General features: G+C 39.6%; 1 protein-coding gene across 1 annotated transcript in view; it reads right to left on the bottom strand.

Annotated features, from left to right (window-relative positions):
- SCFD2 (sec1 family domain containing 2) overlaps positions 1-19,933 on the bottom strand; it is a 300,890-nt gene that overhangs the window by 146,663 nt on the left and 134,294 nt on the right. Inside the window, exon 5 of the mRNA XM_045018575.1 lies at positions 18,574-18,823. Coding sequence (XP_044874510.1) covers positions 18,574-18,823 — 250 coding nt within the window. The remainder of the gene's footprint in view (positions 1-18,573; positions 18,824-19,933) is intronic.

The raw sequence follows: 19,933 nt of genomic DNA, 5'->3' as shown, positions 1-19,933 counted from the left end.
CTCTACTTCATTCTTAAGTCCTGTCAGAAAACTTGGATGTATGCCATCCATTCCTGGTGATTTACTGCAATTGCATTTCTCCAGCTGATTTATCAACTCTTTTATAGATACCACTGTCTCACCTTCACTACCTGTAAAGAGCAACCCCAAGCGAGACACAGCACTGCTTGGGAGCGTAACACAAAACCTCAGTGCCTCAGAATGACAGATCAAACATAAAGCAGAGAAATCCTGATGTTAGTTAAAATACTCACAAGAGAAACTCCCAACATTGCTTCACAGAAGAAGCAATGTCAGTTTTATAACGTTTCATAAAATACACTCCGTGGATGCCTTTGAAATTACAGACAGTACTTCAGCTGTGAATAACTATTGTTGGTCACAATAACTTGTGACAATACAGCAAGGGCTCAACCTGGCAGCCCAACACCACAGCATGGTCAATAGAGATGGATCCACGTCTGGAACCTCAACTCCTGAGGCTGAAATATGAAGTACATTATATCATGCCACATTGGTGCATTTTGTAGATACCGGCCAAATTCCTAGTACAGTAAGGAATGTCTATTTGTGTACCATAGCTGACTAGTCATCCTATGCTGTATTTCTGAGAGTGTATATTGTACAGTATAGTGTTTCACATTACAAAATACAACATAATTTGTTTTTAAACTAGAAACACTGCATAAAAACCAACACAAAAGATTTTATTGTAAAGTACACCAGAGAGACACCACTCAAGAAAGCTGCATAGTGGCACTCATGCAGGCAGGAAGGGAAAATGATGTAGGAAGGTGGAGAAGATTAAAGTGAAATAAAGCACAGAGTGAAATGATACAATCAAGAGCTTTTGCAGACAAATTGCACTGAGAGGAGAATGGGAAAATGTGGAGGTGGAGAAGGGAAAACTAATGGGATTTAGTGTTAATCATTTCATATAACTGACCATTTATAAGGAAATTAAATGAAGGTAAAATGCACAGGGTGGTGAGGACAGGAACTGGGTAACTGAAGCTCCCAAATTCAGTGCTCCCCTACTGATTTCCCCTGCCACAGGGAGGGCAGCCTGATACGTGGTTCCATGGGTTTAATGACTTGGGAGAGGACAGACAGAAACAGAAGTGTCCACATACACGTAGCCCGTTTATTTTAAAAACGGAAAAGCCAAGAGATCTGCTACCCTTGTTTATAAAGTGCTAGTCATCTGTTATTAAAGCTTATGGGCCAGATTTTCACTTGGCATAAATCAGTATAACTTCTTAGGTATGTTCTGAATGTGGCCCAAAAAGTCAGCAAGTTTTTCACTGTTTACCATTACAGTGATGTTGGAAAGAGCTTTTTTCCATTGAATGATATTACATACTGAAATGTTTCTTAGGTAACTCATAGACTTTAAGGGCAGCAGGGACCATTACGGTTATCTAGACTGTCCTCCTGCACAGCACCTCACCCACACACTCCTGTAGTAGGCTCATAACCACTGGCTGAGTTACTGAAGTCCTCAACTCTTGATTTAAAGACCCTAAGTTAAAGAGAAACCACCATTTATTCTAGTTCAAACCAGCAAGGGACCTGTGCCCCACTCTACAGAAGAGATGAAAACTCTCCAGGGTTTCTGTCAATCTGACCTGGAGGAAAATACCTTCCTGACCCCAAATATGGTGTTACAAAATGTTAAAGAATATTAGGCCAGAACTTTGCAATAATTTATTCATAAATATCTAAGGCTCTGATTTTCAAACAGACCTGTATAGTGGCACTTACAAACAGTATATGGGCACATATTCAGCTCGGCAAACTGGGCAATTCTGTGTCTGATGACCATGTTTGCACAAACACATGAGAGTATGTGCTGTACGTCTGCATGCATAATTTCAGAGGTCACTTGAAATTGGCCCACATTTGGCCCATACTGTTTGAAACCATGTAAACATCTGTAATCAACAAAATTTAAAAAAAAATTAAAAACAAACTGTTCCAGGATGAATCACTTAGAGAAATGTGCCATCTACTTCTTATATGTTGCTCAAGTGGGAAAAAGAAAAGAATAAACTTCACACTAAAAGAATTCAAATAGATCATGTGGAGGAAATGGTGAGAGAGATGAATGCTCAAGAAAATGTTCTCCTTCCCTTCTTCCTTCCATGCAAAAATTCAGATAATAATTACTTCCAGGCCCATAACACCCACTTCGGTGGAAAGACTATTCTTCAAAAGTACCATCTTCTTTGATAAACTGGGTTGATAAGCAAACCTGGTATTTATATTTTATGCATCTTCTTCACTTTAATCACCGGTCATGAGCCTTACATTCCACACAGTATAGACACAAAGGAGCAAAGAACATACCTTGCAGATTAAATTTTCTCTTTGAAAAATCAAAGCTTTACATTTTCTTGAAGATCATCGTGCATATATTGAGCCTAGTTCTATTACAATAAGCAGTCAGAAACTTGATTTAAAAACTTTTCTGCTGATGTTTACGGAAAATTTCATAGCAGCAATTTCTACTGATACCGTGATTATATGTGACTATTTTCCACACAATGGACTTGGACTACACATTGTATTGAAGTGCCCTCAATTTTAAAATGATTTTTGTTTGTAACAAGTGTATCACGTTCAGCTTTCTGAGGAATAGTTCTGTTGTCTAAACCAAGGGTTCCCAAACTATGAGCTGTGGTCCAAAGGTGGGCCACGACACAGTCTCAGGTGGTCCATCAGTGCAGCTGCATTCTCCAGTCAAACTGGTTGGTTTCAAAGATCTTGAAGCATTTCTTTGAGTGCATATTGCTAGGGATTTCTATCATTAAAATTGTTTACATTACAATTAAAAGGAAACATGTACAGTACATTGTTAATTTACAGTGTTGCAGTTTATATGTATAATTAAAATTAATAATTTTCCTCAAGAAATGTTAATAGTAGGCCACAATACCTATTGCAGCTGCACAGATAAGCCTCTGAGGAAAAAAGTTTGGGAGCCCCTGGCCTAAACCACGACACTGATTAAAAAACTAGATTTTCAAAGTGCCCAGCATTGGCCTAACTCTCCTCCCATACCGAGGCTGATGGTATATGCTGAGCACTTTTGAACATTCAACCCCAAAAGACTAATCTCACACACATCACCTTCCAAGTTGTGATTTAACACAGAAATGTCTTTGTCATTGCACTGTACAATGTATAGCTAAAGGAGTTCATCTAAACAATACATTGGCAAACACTCCACATCAATTACACTCCCAGTTTCATATTCTTATACCTGCTGTGATTTACTGGAAAACTGATGCAATAGAGGCGGGAGTCTTTGTACCCTCGAAAGCAAGATATTTCAACTGCATGCTGTATCTTTGGGGGAAAACTGTACAAGGTTATGAATGGTATATACATCACTGAGGGGCAGGGACTGTATGCAGCTCCGGGGTGGAAGATTGCTTTTAGCACCTCCGGGAACCAAAAACAGTGGGGGATGATTAAGGGGAATCACTCAGGCTGTAAACAGCTCCAGAGAGGTAGCACTCCCTGGAGAGGCTTGTATAAACTGGTTCAAACTGGGTTTTCCCGAGACCAATAGACAAAGAAGAGGCTTTTGGTATAAAAAGGCTAGGTTTAAAACTGACTCAGGGCCTTTTTTCTGATCCAGCAAACAGACAGGACTTTCTATCCAAGAGGAGCCTCCAACCCCTGAGGAAGCAGTGGAAAGACTTTGGCCTACTAGGGCCCCATAACACTGATGAGCAACCTCTGATAAGCCTTCAGCATGCATATAAGGACTTTTATTGGTTTTATGTGCTTTCTCTGTAAGGTATTAAGAATAAATGGGATTGCTTAGAAGGAGCTATGTGGTAACATGCAACTGCTGGCTATACACTGCTCAGAGCCCTTGGAGAGAAACTGGCCATTAGGCAGCGTGGCTTGTTGGGGATTACCACAGTATAAGGCAGGGAGCTGTGCAGCCTTAAAAATCCCTAGTCAGAAGGGAGTGAGCCACGGGTCCCTGTCCAAAGACAGGTGACGGCTGGAGGTCTGAGATCAGAATGGGGACTTCCAGAGTGGACCACGGGGGTGTGTGTGTGAAGGAGAGTAGGTAGAAATACAAGCGCAGTTACCCTGAAACTGTGACAGTATACACCAAAGGAGAACTGATGTAATAGAGGTGGGAGTCTCTGTACACTTAAAAGCACGAACAACTAGTTCTATCCCTCAACAGCGGCTCTGTTTTTATTAACTGAAACTCAAACATAAGAGCTGAAGAACTGCAAAATTTTGATGTAGAAATAACAAGCTTTGCCCTATTTGTCAAGGAAATAGTTTTAGCATATTATAAAAACAAAACTGGAAAATAGATACACACAGCTGGAGTAACAATTTCTAGTTTCCTACTCCTGTTTCAAATTTTTCTTTTGATAATTCAACAAAACAGCTCATATTTCACCAATTAATAATATTAAATGACACGCCTGTGCTACTCCCAGCTGAATGGCTAAAATGCAGCATCAAACAAATGGAAACACACTACCATCTTCCACAAGTTTGGGTACTCTGCTGTCATACAACACAAATGAGCAGGTTTTTTTGGTTAGTTGGCTGGGGTTTATATATTATTATTATATATATTAAATATTATATACTTTCTGGTAAAGATCTTTCCATTCTTATTTGTGTCATCTTTCTGTTCAGACGCTTCATAACTTCTCATAAACTCTTCAGAATTTCTCAGCGTTTTTCATTCTCTAGAAATACTTTCTTCAGTGATGCTTACAAAAAGGCAAGAACAGTCCCATCAAATTGTAATATAACAGATAAAATACTGCCATTCAAAAACTTCTCGTAAGACAATCTGAAAGTTGCTTGTTTCTGTCACTCCTGAATATCAGTGTTACATGTTGCCTGTATAAAAGTGACTGTAGTAAGACATGTTAAGTGGTATATGTTCACTCCTTCATCACATAGACTATACCAATGATGGTGTACATTTAGTTACACTGCATGCAGTTTGTCCTCCCTTAAATACTGGATCAGTCTGAGCATTTTTGATTGCAGGAGATTTTCCTCTTCCTTTCTTGGGTTATTGTAGTTGATACAGTTATTTTGGAATTAGACTGGATTACATTGCTATTAATTGATGTTATGTTGAATACATTCATTCACTAAGTATTTACCACATTAATCTTCTTAATAAAAGATTATTAAAGAACTATTGCATTATTTTAAACAACTTATCTTTTCTCCTTTCTTCTCGCTATAGATGTTCCTTGGAGTAACACGAGTGATTTATTAACTCTCAGCCTACTTGTCTTTCTTTTGTAAGTATATTTCTTTTGGACACTTGCTTTAGGTTTTTAGCTTTTTCACTATGAATGTGTTTCAAATACACACATAGTCCAAATATTATTTTTTCAATATAATTTAACAAAACCCCTTAAAATAATTTTTATTTCAAGAATGAGCCATTGTTTACCTGAAATAAACACTGAAACCCTAAATGCAGAATATTTGTTACTTCATTGCTAATGGTGGCTGGGAACATAGAATTAGATTCAGAATCTTTTACTAGTCATAATTAGTCAGATCACTTTCCATATGTTCACAGAGTTTAGATGTTGTTTGTTTATATACATTACACAGGGTTATATTCTTTTCTCAGGTAGACTGCAGTGGAAGTTGTGTGCGCACTTCTGGCTATAGTTTGGCCCATTTTGTAAGTTGGATAGCAGCAATACAAACATTTAAAGCCTGATAAGTTAAGATAGGACAGCAACTGGCGTCCAAGCCAACCAACAATGGAAGGCTAGGCTAAAAAGTGGACTTTCAGGAGAGATTTGAAGAACATATAAACTTCAATCTGATAACTCCAAGCTCGCTCCAGCTGAATTCAGAATCTACACCAAAGGGAAATCAGGTCTGGATGTAAAACATTTCACCGTCTGGAACAGAAGGTCAAGCATGATTGACAGAAGAAAGAGGCCTCCTTCAAGACAAATCCAGAGACTGGAATCCCAGAAACCTGGTGAGGTCACAGAAGCATTACTGTATGAAAATCTCCAGACATGGCTTGTAAGGCACCTATGGCAGCACAGGAAAGGAGGAATCTTTTTTCCCAATGGAATTGAAAGGTGTCTGAAAGAGGCCTCAGACCTATGCCCTTGTGGGCGCAGAAGTGTGGATACTTGACACTGGCCTGAGAAAAGAAGTTATTCTCTGGATAATTCTGCTTGCTGAACAGGCAGCAGAGATGTGTGCTTATCAGCATTTCTCAAATGCTATATAGTGTATTAAGGGTCATGTGGCTAAATCCAGGCACAAGCTGTTCAAAATTAATCTATGTTAACTTTGAACAGAAACCTAATCTAATTATAATTTGCAAAGTCTGCTATTGAAAATGTACCTCTAACTTACAAAACATTGCTAAGCTATGCAAACTAAAAATGAAGGTCTACAAAACTAAAGTAACAATTCCTAATGCATGCCCTGACACACCAGAATCACTATATACAGATAGCATGATAGATAAGTATCTGAAGGGGGGGAGTGGATCTGCACAAAACAAGGAGTCTATGTGATCTTTACCCCCTTTTTTCTCACTTTAAAAGAATTCTATGTTAGTCAACCACATCAGTGTATTGTTTTTCATTATATAAACATGCCTAATCGGTTATGACTGGCTGCTGCTGCCACTAATCATCAGACAAGCATTTCCAAAACAATGTTACTGTCATGAAAAAGGAAACAAATTTTTAAAACAAGACTCATACATCTGCTTATAAATAAGGCATGTTGCTTTCTAGAATTATGAAGTATATAAATACTGCACTGTTATTCACATGAAACTGTTACGTAATAGAACTGCCTCTGTCTAACTGTGCAACACTGTCCATCGCAATGAGTACTGAAAGCAAATCCAAGAAAGAAATCCTGCACTGTGGACTGTGAACTTTTACATCTTGACAGACACCAGCCCACATGTCCATAAACCAGAGTAAAAGGGTCAAAGCAAGACATATCTTGACCTGAACTTTAACTACAAGAGGTGACACTTATGCAACAGTTAAAACTAAACAGAACAAATAGGGAAGGAGGGAATGCAGGAGCCACCTAGTCCATGTTGAACTAAAATACAAGACAATTTAGTATCTCTCTCAAAAGATACTCCAGAGACATTTCCTGCTCTGCAGTCTTGGTTATGGAGTAGGGAAGAGAGCGTACACAAAGATGTCTACAGAACAATATTTGTTTAAATCCACATAAGAGTAGTTTATTTGATCATTTTTAATAGATTAGGAAATGGATAGTAAGATTTTAAATGATACTAAAAAACAATAGCAACACCATGTAGTATATACAGAACACCATGTGCTATAATAAAACGTGGGATAATTGCTAATTTATTGCATTTTTAGAACAGTTTTTAAGTAAAGGCAGTAAAATATCAGGGCTGTACCATCAAATTTCAGAGATTAGCTGAGGTATTAGTTTGCTAGCTTATGCTCATAGGCCTGAATAGGTTTATAGGCCATATCACAATGGTCAAATTTGATCTCAGCCTTTTTTTTTTTTGTAAAGAATCACCTCATCAAATGTGTATTTGTATATGGATGTAATCGAAACTGGCTCTTAATTATGAGGGACGGAATCCATCTTGGCCAACACTGGGAACTAAACTGGAGTCCTCAAGAGCTAAAAGTATGAGTGGCTACAGCCTGACCTAAAGAGCCAGAGGCTTTGTCATAAGGGTCTATAGCAGACTCACACCCTCTGTGGATAGAGCACAGAGGGGAACACGTAACACTCGCTGCATCTGCAAAACTACACTTATTTAAGTCCTAAATTATTAATAAAAATAAAAACATATGACATCATTGATAAGCAAAATATATACCAGCTTTAAGAAATGCTCTTTTGTGTCATTTTCAGGTTCTGAAATTTTCACTACACACACTATTAGACTTTAAAGGCACCAATGGGCTTATGCAATACGAATGGTTATGATCAATAATTGAGGACATTTATTTGGCTTTGCACATAACCCTGTGATTATGGACCCTTGTGACTCTTTTTTACATCCATGCCCAGCTGTATATTGAAATATTGTATTTCAATATATTGTATCCACAGTAAAATCTGTACAGACTGGTACCTTGCCGTAACTGCCCTAAATTCAAAGGATCAAATTAATCCCTGGTATAACTCCACTGAAGGCATTGGAATAACACTCGGGTAAATTTGACCCAGTAATTATAAATGTCCTGTTCTGTCCAGTAATTATTCCTGTTTGCCTCAGATGATGCATTGTTTTCTACACTTGTGCATTTCCACTGAGAACAACCTGAAACAATCAAGAACACGGCATGCAATTGTTCAGAACAACCATCTATAAAGCTTAGCACATACTGGTAGCACTGCTTTCTGGCTCCTAAAATATATTAAATTTAAAAGAATGGTAAAAGAATAAGAAGATACTTGCTGAACAGTTTAGTACCTTGAAATTCTTGAAAGATGGGTACTGACACTAAACAAAGAGGCAAACTTCTACAATCTCATGCAAATATCCTAAAATTTGTTTCAATGTGCAAAAGAGAAACAAAAACAAGTGCCAGATTTATTTTATTTGGGTGGTAACCACTAAGAAAACATTTTTAATCGTATTATCTAACATCTCCCTGTTTTTGTTTTGCCGGGCTGGGTGTGTACTGCAAACTAGCAAGAATTTACTCATATTTTTAAAATTAGTAAGTTATATCCTACCAAAACTTGGAACCTTTGCAAGGAAGTGACTCGTATGGAAAAGGAGGGGAAAAAAAAGATTTAATTTCACCACATATGTTTTCACAAGTACCTTTTAAAAAATGTCACCTAATTTTAAAAAGGAGCTTTAGTTTCCATTCCAAAGCTTACTTAAACAGGAATACTTGATGTCAGAATGTCCTCTATATGCTATTGCATCTGCATGCTGAAAAATAATATAAATGGTTAATGAATATTGCACCATATCAGTTTCCTGTTCCATTTGGCTGTCTTGTTATTTTGGCAGTGATTCAGGGGCCTGCAGAGCTGCAGGCATATGTCTCATGTTAAAAAGTCTCATGTTATAAACACTTCAATGAAAATTACCATCCAGTTTGGAGCCAACTCCGACCAGGTGCTGAAGAGAAAATAAATAGGTAACATATGAAAGCAGAATCAAAGTTGGGCTTCTATGGGATTATGTTCTATGCTACATTTAAAACGTCAGTTTTAAATCTGAACTAAAATATCCCCGCCCTGGACAAAGAAGTCTAATTCTTTTACTGTTGATACTGACCAGTTTTTCAACCGAGTCTTTTGTTATAAGACATCCAACAAAATGTTGGTAAACAAATACTGTATTAATTTCTCAACACTAATTTAGAGTTAGGCTGAACAAAAATACAGATAAAACTGCCTCCCTGGTGGTCCTTTACAAAAATTCTCCAGGTATCCTGATTAGACAGGAGCAGAGGTTAATTCTGAGGAACTCTCCCATTCTGAAGCCAGATAAATCTGAATTGGACATTCCACACCTCTCATTTTCAAGAGCAGGGTGTTATTTCCTGATTATCATGTATAACTAGGTTCTAGGGATTCTACCACAGCTGACATAGGGTTTGATCCTGCACCATCCAAGTCAAAAGGAATTTTTCCATCAAGCCCTTAAAAAGACCATAGCGAAAGTTATTGGGATCTTAGAAGTCTGTGTGTTCCTGCAGAAAAGGGAGGAGACTTGGAGTCAGGAGTCCTGCATTTTGTTCCTGGCTAAGACACTGACTGAAGCAAGTCACTTCACTGCCTCAGTTTCCCCATCTGTAACAGTGGGTATAACACCTAGTTACAATACAGTGTGAGGTGCCAATTAAAACTTGTCAAGTGTTTTGAGATACTTGGGGCAGTATGAACTTCCAGTTGCTGCACGGCCATGAGAAGATGGACTGGAACACCCAGTCACTGAAAATGGCAGGAAGCTAATTTGCATGAGCTCTTCACCTCTCATGTAGCACCATAATTTGGCCATGAAGCAGCTTTGTTTTATGTCAGATTCACCATCTTCTGGGGTTTCTTGACCACAAATATTTTCAGCTGGATTTTGTCCAAAATATGTCAGGTAAATGATTGAAAGGTAACAGAAGACCATTTTTATGTTCAGTTTTATATGCACACATTGCAAGGCAGAGAAAGGAGCATTTTAAGGTTTGGTAATATCAGCTGGTCCTGCAGGAGAAAAACAGCATCCTGAACTGGGGTCTTGCCACCTGAAAACCATTTCAATGCACCTTTGAACAAAGCGATCTGGTTTTATTTGGTTCTGCTGTAACAATTTCAGCACTGTGGCAGGACAACTAGTTAGCGAGATCAGCAAAGGCCGTATTTTGACATAAACTATAAAAAGAGAAATCATGCCAATAAACTCTGTTATCTCTATAGGACATAAGTAGGGTCTACACTGACCAAGGACGAATCTCTTAGCTACTGAAAAAAAATTGTTATAATCTATGAAGGGCTTCTGTTTACAATTTGATTGTGGCCAGTCTGTCACTAACCAATATTTTCTTCTATTTTAATAAAATCATTATGACATTCAGAGACATCACGGCTCCATTACAATAACATCTTTCCATTCAAATCACATCAGGGTGGTCTACACAGATCCTGCCCAATGGAGTCTTCAGTGATTTGCTATCATCACAGAGCAACATTTATAGCAAGAGGCTTGCACAATAGAGTAGATTCCTGCAATAATACCGCCTACAACTGAGCATGTCTGGAGCATAACCCAGTGGAACGAGATCTTCTTAGTGATATGAACTGATGTGCAGTCGTCTTGCTTACATCAGACAGGAAAGTAATCTTTTACTCTAACAACAGGGATTGGAGAAAGCTAATCTGTATTTAAGAGAGCAGTGCTCCTGGAAATTCAAAAGGTATTGCTGTTTGATGCTTTGAGGCATTACCCCACCCCCTGTAACCACACTATGAACTTTTAAAATAAACAGTTTAGTTTATAAATCTTAGCTTTGGCCTGGAACAGATCTGTATCTAATAACCCCATCTATAGGCAGACGCCCACACATGCCTGAAATCAAGGAGCAATCCTCAATACCAGGCTCTTGCGCCCTGGCCACTCCAAATTGCCCTAACAATAGTATAATGGGTTATTTTTATATTCACTTTTCCAAGCAGACAATATGAATGGGGCAGCCAAACCCCCAGGAGTAGACAGACAAAGTGGAAGCATTTGGGGAGGGACTGGAGGGCAGAAGACCTAGTTAAGACATTCCATGAGATGCAAATGCACAGTCTAAGGATCATAACTTTGAATTTCCTGATGTGTGTGTGTTTACAATCTTAAATACTTAATACTTCAACCGGCATTTGTTCTAGTGTCCCAAATTTCTTCCTGTGTAATGCAAAAACTTAAAAAATATACTTCACCTCTAACCAGATTCAATGCCAAATGGTTTAGCCTTTTCATGACGCTCACTTAGTAATGTATTGAAATAAAAGTTTCATCCACTAGAGCAGTGCTCGTTTTCCATATCTCATAACTAAGGCTATCCCCCGAAAGCCCAGTTGTGGGGTGCCCCCCAGTCCAGACACCCACACCTCTTACCCCTCAGGGCCCAGCTGCACCCCCCCCAGCCTAGACACTCACACCCACAACCCCCCAGAACCCAGCTGCAGCCTCCCCAGCCCATAAATTTGCACCCCCTCTTCCCCCAGAGCCCAGTGGCAGGGTGCCTTCTCAGCCCAGACACCCACACTTCTTACCTCCCGCCCAGAGCCCAGCCACGGGGTGCCCCCCAACCCAGACACCTGCATCCGCTACCCCCCAGAGCCCAGCTGCGGGGCACCCCAGACACTCTCACCCCTCCTCCCCCAGAGCCCAGCCAGAGGGTTCCCCCGTCCCACACACCTGTACCTGCTACCCTCCAGAGCCCAACTGCGGGCCATGCCCCAACCCAGACACTCACATGCACCCTTTATCTTCCCAGAGCCCAGGGACGCAGAGGGAGAAACAGTCTGATGCTGGGTCCCGGGCATATACAGAATTTCCTGCATGCCACCTCCTTCCTTCAGGGCATGCCAGGAACTGCAGCTCCCCGGAACCCTCCAGCTCTGTCCCCTCCTCCCAGCAATGTCTTCTATTTGCAAGCTGGGCTCTGTCAGGTCCAGTGGGCCCCAGTGGCAGCCAGAAACTCTGCAGCCCATTTTGGTGGGGGGGGGGAGGAAAATCTGTGCAGAACATTAATTTCTGTGCAAATTGTGCAGCAGCACAGAATTCCCCCAGGAGTATCATACTAAAAGAAAGCACTGGTACAGTGCAATGCACCTGTTAGGAGTTTGCTACATCAATGCAGTTATACCAGTACAAATTTCAGCCTCCCAATAAATGTACATTTACACTTTAAAAGGAAAACAAGAATAGAAAATAGAATGACAAGAGTTATTGTGTGAGAGAATTCCTGACTTCTGATTACTTGACCTTGCAATCTAAATAAAGAACATCAACAAAATACTTTAACACTAGGTTTTGGTATTTAATGTCCCTGATGCTTTGAAGGACAGGGAGAAGACCGAGAAAGGAAAAATATGGACTTCAGCTTGCAGATCTTACAAGATCTGCAAGTGAAGGGGTGTGCCAAGGGGGGCGTACTTGGGATAGCGGCTAAGGTTCAGAATCACAGTTAAGGTCTAGGTTTTGATTTCAGCCTCATCCCAACTAGAACTAGAAAATAAGCTTGGTAAAGGTTTGTACCTGGGGAGTACAGCACAATGCCCCTGAAATTCAAAGGATTCTGATTAATAATAAGAACCCAGGAAAGGCTGTATTAGGTCAGACCAATGGTCCATCTAACCCAGAATCCTGTTTTTTGACAGTAGCCAGTCCAGATGCTTCAAAGGGAATAAACAGAACACGGCAATTATTGAGTGATCCAACTCTGAGCAGTCCCAGCAGTCAGAGGTTTAGGGACATCCAGAGCATGGGGTTGCGTTCCTGACCATCTTGGCTAATAGCCATTGATGCACCTACCCTCCATGAACTTATCTAATTCTTTTTTAAATCCAGTTACACACTTTTGGCCTTCACAACATCCCATGGCAACGAGTTCCACAAGTTGACTGTGTGTTGTATCAAGAAGTACCGGTACTTCCTTTGGTTGTTTTAAATCTGCTGCCTATTAATTTCATTGGGTGACTCCTTGTTCTTGTGTTATGTGAAGGGGTAAATAACACTTCCTCATTCACTTTCTCCACATCAGTCATGTTTTTACAGACCTCTGCCATATACCCCTTAGTCATCTCTTTTGTAAGCTGCACAGTTCCAGTCTTTTTAATCTCTTCTCATGTGGAAGTTGTTCCATACCCTTAATCATTTTAGTTGCCCTTCTCTGTACCTTTTCCAATTCTAATATATCTTTTCTGAGATGGGGAGACCAGAACTGCATGCAATATTCAAGGTGTGGGTGTACCAAGGATTTATATAGGGCATTATCATATTTTCTGTCTTATTATCTATCCTTTCCTAATAGTTCCTAGCATTCTGCTAGATTTTTTTGATTGCAGCTGTACATTGAACAGATGCTTGCAGAAAACTATCCACAATGAATCCAAGATCTCTTTCTTAAGTGGTGACAGCTAATTTAGACCCCATCATTTTGTATAAATAGTTGGGATTATGTTTTCCAATGTGCATTACTTTGCACTTATCAACACTGAATATCATCTGCCATTTTGTTGCCCAGTCACCCAGTTTAGTGAGGTCCCTTCGTAACTCTTCGCAGTCAACTTTAGACTTAATTATTTTGAGTAATTTTGTATCATCTGCAAGTTTTGCCACCTTATTGTTCACCCCCTTTTCTAGATCATTTATGAATATGTTGAATAGCACTGGTGCCAGGACAGATCATTGGAGGCCCCACTATTTATCTTTAGTCCTACCATTTGTTTCTGATCTTTTAACCAGTTACTGACCCATGAAAGGACCTTCCATCTTATCTCATGACTCCTCACTTTGCTTAAGAGCCTTTGGTGTGGGACCCTGTCAAAAACCTTCTGAAAGTCCAAGTACACAATATCAACTGGATCACCCTTGCTGACTGCCTCAAAGAATTCTAATAGATTGGTGAGGCATGATTTCCCTTTACAAAAGCTGTGTTGACTCTTCCCCAACATATCATGCTCATTTATGTGTCTGATAATTCTGTTCTTTACTAGTTTCAAACAGTTTTCCTGGTACTGAAGTCAGGCTAACTGATCTGTAATTGCCAGCATCACCTTTGGAGCCTTTTTTAAACATTGGCCTTACATTAGCTATCCTCCAGTAATCGGGTACAGACGCTGATTTACGCAATATATAACAAATGTTAGCCTTCATATAGTGGTTTTCATCTGTAGCTCTCAAAGTGATTCACAAAAGATTGGTATCAATTCATTTTACACACTGGAAGCTGAGACACAAAGAAAGTAAGTGACTTGCCCAAGGTCACACAGTGAGTCTGTAGCAGTCAGGAAGAGCACACATAAGTCTTGACCACTAGTGTCATGTTCTGTTCACTGGAACATGCTGCCTCTCTTCTAGTTCATAGTTTTGGCCCTGTTTTACTTATAGGTAAGGCTAAGATTTTGTCAAGGTTATTTTTAGTAAAAAAGTCACAGCCAGGTCACAGGCAATAAACAAAAATTCATGGAAGTCGTGACCTGTCTATGACTTTTGCTGCTGCAGGTCCATGGTTTCCCCTGCCACCACGGTGACTGGGAGCCGTAGGGTTCCCCCTCTTCCCGCAGCATCTGAAAGCTGCAGGGGGGCTGCTGGGAGCTACAGGGTGACCATATTTCCCAAAGAGAAAATGGGACACCCCCAGCTGCTCACCCGAGGGGTCTTTCCCCTCCCCCCCGCGAAACTGTTGCCCATCACTGGAACCCTGAGGAGGGCCCCCTCAGGAGTCTGTCACTTGTCGCTAGAACCTTGCAGGTGGCCCCCTGTATCTGCTGTCACCTGTCACTGGAAGCCTGCCAGGGCTCCGCGGGCTGCCAGCTACAGAGTTCCACAGTCCATGGGGCTGAAGCAGAGAATGTCATGGAGGTCTCTGGAAGTCACGGATTCCGTGACCTCTGTGACATAAACATAGCCTTATTTATAGATTCTTTAACGTTAAAGCTAACTTTGCTGCAAACTTAGGTGGCCTATACTTATTTATGATGTTACACTTCATTGTTAGTATGTTGTACATAAATGGTTAATTCTAACACTTTCCCACTCCTTTCTGCATTTATCCTGTGCACTGAATAAGGTGGTGTCCTGTGGAAAACCTAGTATGTGATCATGGAATTAAAGACCATATCATAATTCATACTCAAGGGAGCTGAATTAAGCTTGCACAGGCAACCTAAATACTGGCATTCCCTAACTTTCAAGTGCTTGACTCAATAACATTATTTTAACACAGGCTTTTGGCATGAAATTTCCTAAGGTTGATTGTAACAAGCCTCTGATCATGTTTCATCAGCAGGATCTGAACCATGAACCTTCACCACTGCTAGTACTTGAGCTTCAGGACTAACTTTGATAGCTGGCAGCAGCAGCAGACTTATCTCAGAAGGTGGATGGACTGTGGGGACAGGACCAAGGGGCGGTTGGGGGAAATGTGGTCTGGTTGTATCTCCCCACTTTGGGAGTTATAGGAACTCCAGCCCCTTCTGGTACCCCCAAGAGGGATAAATGTTGCAATGTGCTGGGTCCATGTGTGTATGCGTAAGGCACACGCAACCTTAATTTTGGCTTTTCCTGACTTGAATATTTAACTATGCAATTTTAATGTTCTCCAACAATTTATTTTTATGGAATTCTCAAATAAGAGATAAAAAGCGTGTTTCCCTTTGTTCTACTAATGAAAACAAATGTATTAAAGCTGGTTGGAGTTTAATTAAGTTTTGCAGCCATTCAAAAGCAAAACATACTTTTTAATTTAAAAAAATGAGATATTATCATTGGAATATTCCAGATCCTTGGTTGGTGTAAACCAGCTCAGCTACACTGACTTCAAGGAGAGATGCCAATTTACACAACTAAGAATCTAGACCCAATATTCTTTTTCACAAGATCCTTCTATGTCTGTAGGCCAATTTTTGTTCTTTTTAGTTAGTCCAATAAAATGCCACCAACAGCTTGTTGTTTGTTTTTCTTTGTGATTGGGCCAGCAGAACTGACACTTCTAAATAAAGTACAAACGACAGAATTGCAACAGGTCAAAAAACATGCCAGCAAGCAAACAATACATTATATGGTAAATCACAGACAGACGCACAGAGAATGACCAGCATTTCATCCATATTTCTTCAGGCAACTAAGGAACTGCAGGAGCATAATATAACTAATACGTGTACTAAGAAACAGTTCTGCCACCTCTTTAAAAAATAGCCTTTTACACTCACAATTTGTCTCCTAATGATGTGTTTGTAATGTTTCATACATATCAGCAGGTTGCACGGGCAACTGGCCTTCGTGATCCACAAATAACTTGACTGTGAATGAAACCCTTTATCTGAAACAAAAGTCTTTATAACACATCAGCATGAACTTTTCAAAACTTTTGGTAAACAGCTAAAACCCTCCAAACTAGTCAAGGTCTATTATGCAGACAGAGAGCTCAGTTTTCAAATGCCTAAATTATGAGATCCAGCTCCATACTAGTACAAAAATATTTAGATGATTAGGAGCACATCTCAAACTCCACTGTTCAAAGATTATGTCTGCAATGTGAAAACAAAGAATTGCTTTTTCAAAATACAACCTATTTGTACTTGGACTTTCATTTATCATTTTTTATTTGTTTGTTTCCTTGAACATCCTGACATTTGCTTCTACTTAGCAAACCTACAAACACACACAGCACTGGAAAAAAGTAAGGAAATCTATGTATAAAATATGGAAATATGGTTAGAATTTAACGTTACTTGGTGAATACTGTGAAGAGCTTACTCCAGTCCAATGAGCTATGTAATCCAGTCTCTATTTGTACTAGCAACTTTGATGGCCTGTGAGACTGTAGAGGGCAATGAACAAAGTTTCTGTGCAAATCAGAAAGCAGTTTCCCTGCTGATTCTTCATGAAATTAAATGTTAAATAATTCAGCCCCTCCCCATTTTCTTTCTTTGTTAGTCACAATTAAAGAAAATTATAAAACAGTGATTCGAAACATGGATCAACAGAAGAAAAACTTAAACATGAAGATGGAGTTCTGCACAGCAAGGTTCGGTCTGCACAATATCCAACAGTGAATACCACTGAGGTCATTTGGAAACATTATATTAGCACAAGACAATCAGCATGCAGTGAAAAAACTGTCATAGAAATAGAATGCAAGAAATATAGAACACACACACACACACACACACCCCTAGAAACTTAAGGGCAAAATGGGCAAACTACAAGCAGTATGCCACTAACAGTAATATCGCTAATCCAAGTCACACTGAAATCAATGGAAAGGCTCTAACCATCTTCACTGGGCTTTGGAGCAGCGTGTAAGTGCATGATACTTGTGTAACTACATTAAGGTGGAACATGCACCTCCCATTCCTGCACTCACAAAAATAATCTTCAGAGCTTCGATACATGTGGAAATGTACAGGCATAATTATTTTGGTATAATTATACAGCTATAGTTAGAGTAATATAAATCCCCGTGTGGACACGCTTATTCCAGAATAAGAGTGTCATTTTATGATTAATTTATACTGTTCCCAGAGTGACAAACATGGAGAGTTACATTGATATAACTACAGTGGTAAAATTATGCCAGAAACTTGGACTGTTAGTACTTTGGGGCAGGGACTGGCTTTTTGTTCTGTGTGTCACCTAACACAATGGTCTATGACTGAGGCTCCTAAGCACTAATGCAGTACAAATAATAATTATACCTGCGAACAGGCAGATGAACCCATGGTAGATGGCAACACAGCCCCCTTTCCATTCTGAAATACTACTCTTCTGCTACAGTTCTAGTGTTTACAATCTTTTTAAACAATTTTTAAGTATGTGGCAAGGACAACTGCAAGTTATTACTTGGCTATTCTACAGAACGCACTAATAAGTTATAGTGTTTGCCAAAAAGGTCTCACTATGCTTATTATTTCAGTAAAAAATGTTAGTTTTAGACACAACTCTTTTTTTATGACAGACTGGGCAGTTTCTAGCATTCACAACTTTGTGGTTCGCTGAACATGTTTCCAGGATTAATTTTGACTTTCCAAGGTCAACTTTACACTGATCAATGTAAGAAAATTGGGGAAAAGATTACTTTATGAAAACATACAAACTTAACTACTCTTTAACAAAAAGAACAAATTACAGAACTTTCACCAGACTCAGCACTATTCAGGATAACCTGTCAGCATTTGGCTTTTGTGCACATCAGTGATGGAATAATCTACAGGAAATCCTCATGCTTACTCACATACCCTAACCACCACAGACAAGTCACGCTATTTCTATGCTTTCTTTAAGTACAAATTTCATACCTACTGTTTTTTCATTGCACTGAAATATAAACTCACCTGTTATTTTTTGCAGTAAGGAAGATAGTTCTGGTTCATCACAAAGAGTCTGGACTAATGCCTTTTTCACCTCTCCTTCAGCTTTATCCAGCTCTTTTCCAGCTTTGATTTCCCCAACCACAGAGTAAATATACACCAGCAAGACAAGGAAGTCTTCAGAGGTATAGTCATTAGCCGTCCTCTCATTATGAGACTTGATCATAGGCAATAACTGGTTCAAAACACTGGGTATCTCTGAATCACCAATATTCTGAAAACAGAGAAGAGAAGATCTTGGTTTCCATAATATAACAGGTCATTTTTTGTCACCATCAGACAGATGCTGCTGCCTATGTGTGGGAACAGCTCTACTGAGTTCTTCTGCAAGGCAGCTCAACTGTTTTCAGATTCTTCCTGAAGACCATTTCTTCCACACTGCCACCAAAAAACAAACCAAGTAATTTATTTAAAACAAATCCAAGCACTGTCTCCTCCATTATGCCATGAACTAACCTTTATGGAGCACTGCATAATCTCATTGATGTTGCCCCTCTCCTTCTGTTATTCCCTTCACTGCATCAAATTTGTAAGCTCCTTGGGGCAAGGACTGTGTCCTCTCACCTGGACTGTGAGAAGCCTAGCACACCCTTGGGAGTACTTGCAGAGTAACACATTCCTCAGCATAAGTAATGGTGATGGACTCGGGCCCTAGAAGTTTTTCTGTCTGTGTTAACCTATCTGAATATTTTCCAGTTTTTCAATTAGAGTTTCTTTCAGACACAATTACTATGTATTATACACACACAAAATCTTAAAGAAGCTTTTATTAAGGTTGCAAAGTCAAGTACTCAAAAGTTAGGAAATGCCAGAATTAAAGTTGCCTGTGATGCTTTAATCTGACTCCCTGTTGCATTATGCATTATGATAGTCTTCCTCCCCGTCCCCCGGAGCATGTTCAGTCACTCTGTGAGGATAGTGCATGTGCTATCTGGTCAGCACTATGACCTGGGAGGGGTTGGAGGGGTCAGCACTATGACCTGGGAGGGGTTGGGGTAAGGACAAACTCTTCAGAGACTTCAGCTTCTAATACTGAAGAAGTCTCTGTGCGCAAACTACAATTTTTCAAAGACTTATAAATTGGACAAGTCTGAAGCTGGATCTGCCTGACTGTTCAGGCATAGCAGTGTACCTGGAAAGAATCTAACCCATGGTGGTTTTTAATTATTAGCTTAGCTTTAATTCTGTAAAATTCACTGTGTTTTTGGAAAGCAGTATGTTTTTGGTGACACAAATTATTTCACGTGTATGTATACACTGATGTTATTATTTCAGATCACTATTGATCCTAAAATGGAAGATGACACAACTGAAGAAAAACAGT

This window comes from Mauremys mutica, chromosome 5 (assembly GCF_020497125.1).
Source record: "Mauremys mutica isolate MM-2020 ecotype Southern chromosome 5, ASM2049712v1, whole genome shotgun sequence".
NCBI classification, from domain to species: Eukaryota; Metazoa; Chordata; order Testudines; family Geoemydidae; genus Mauremys; species Mauremys mutica.
Note: the sequence above shows the minus strand (reverse complement) of the source record. Positions and strands in the feature narration are given on the sequence as shown.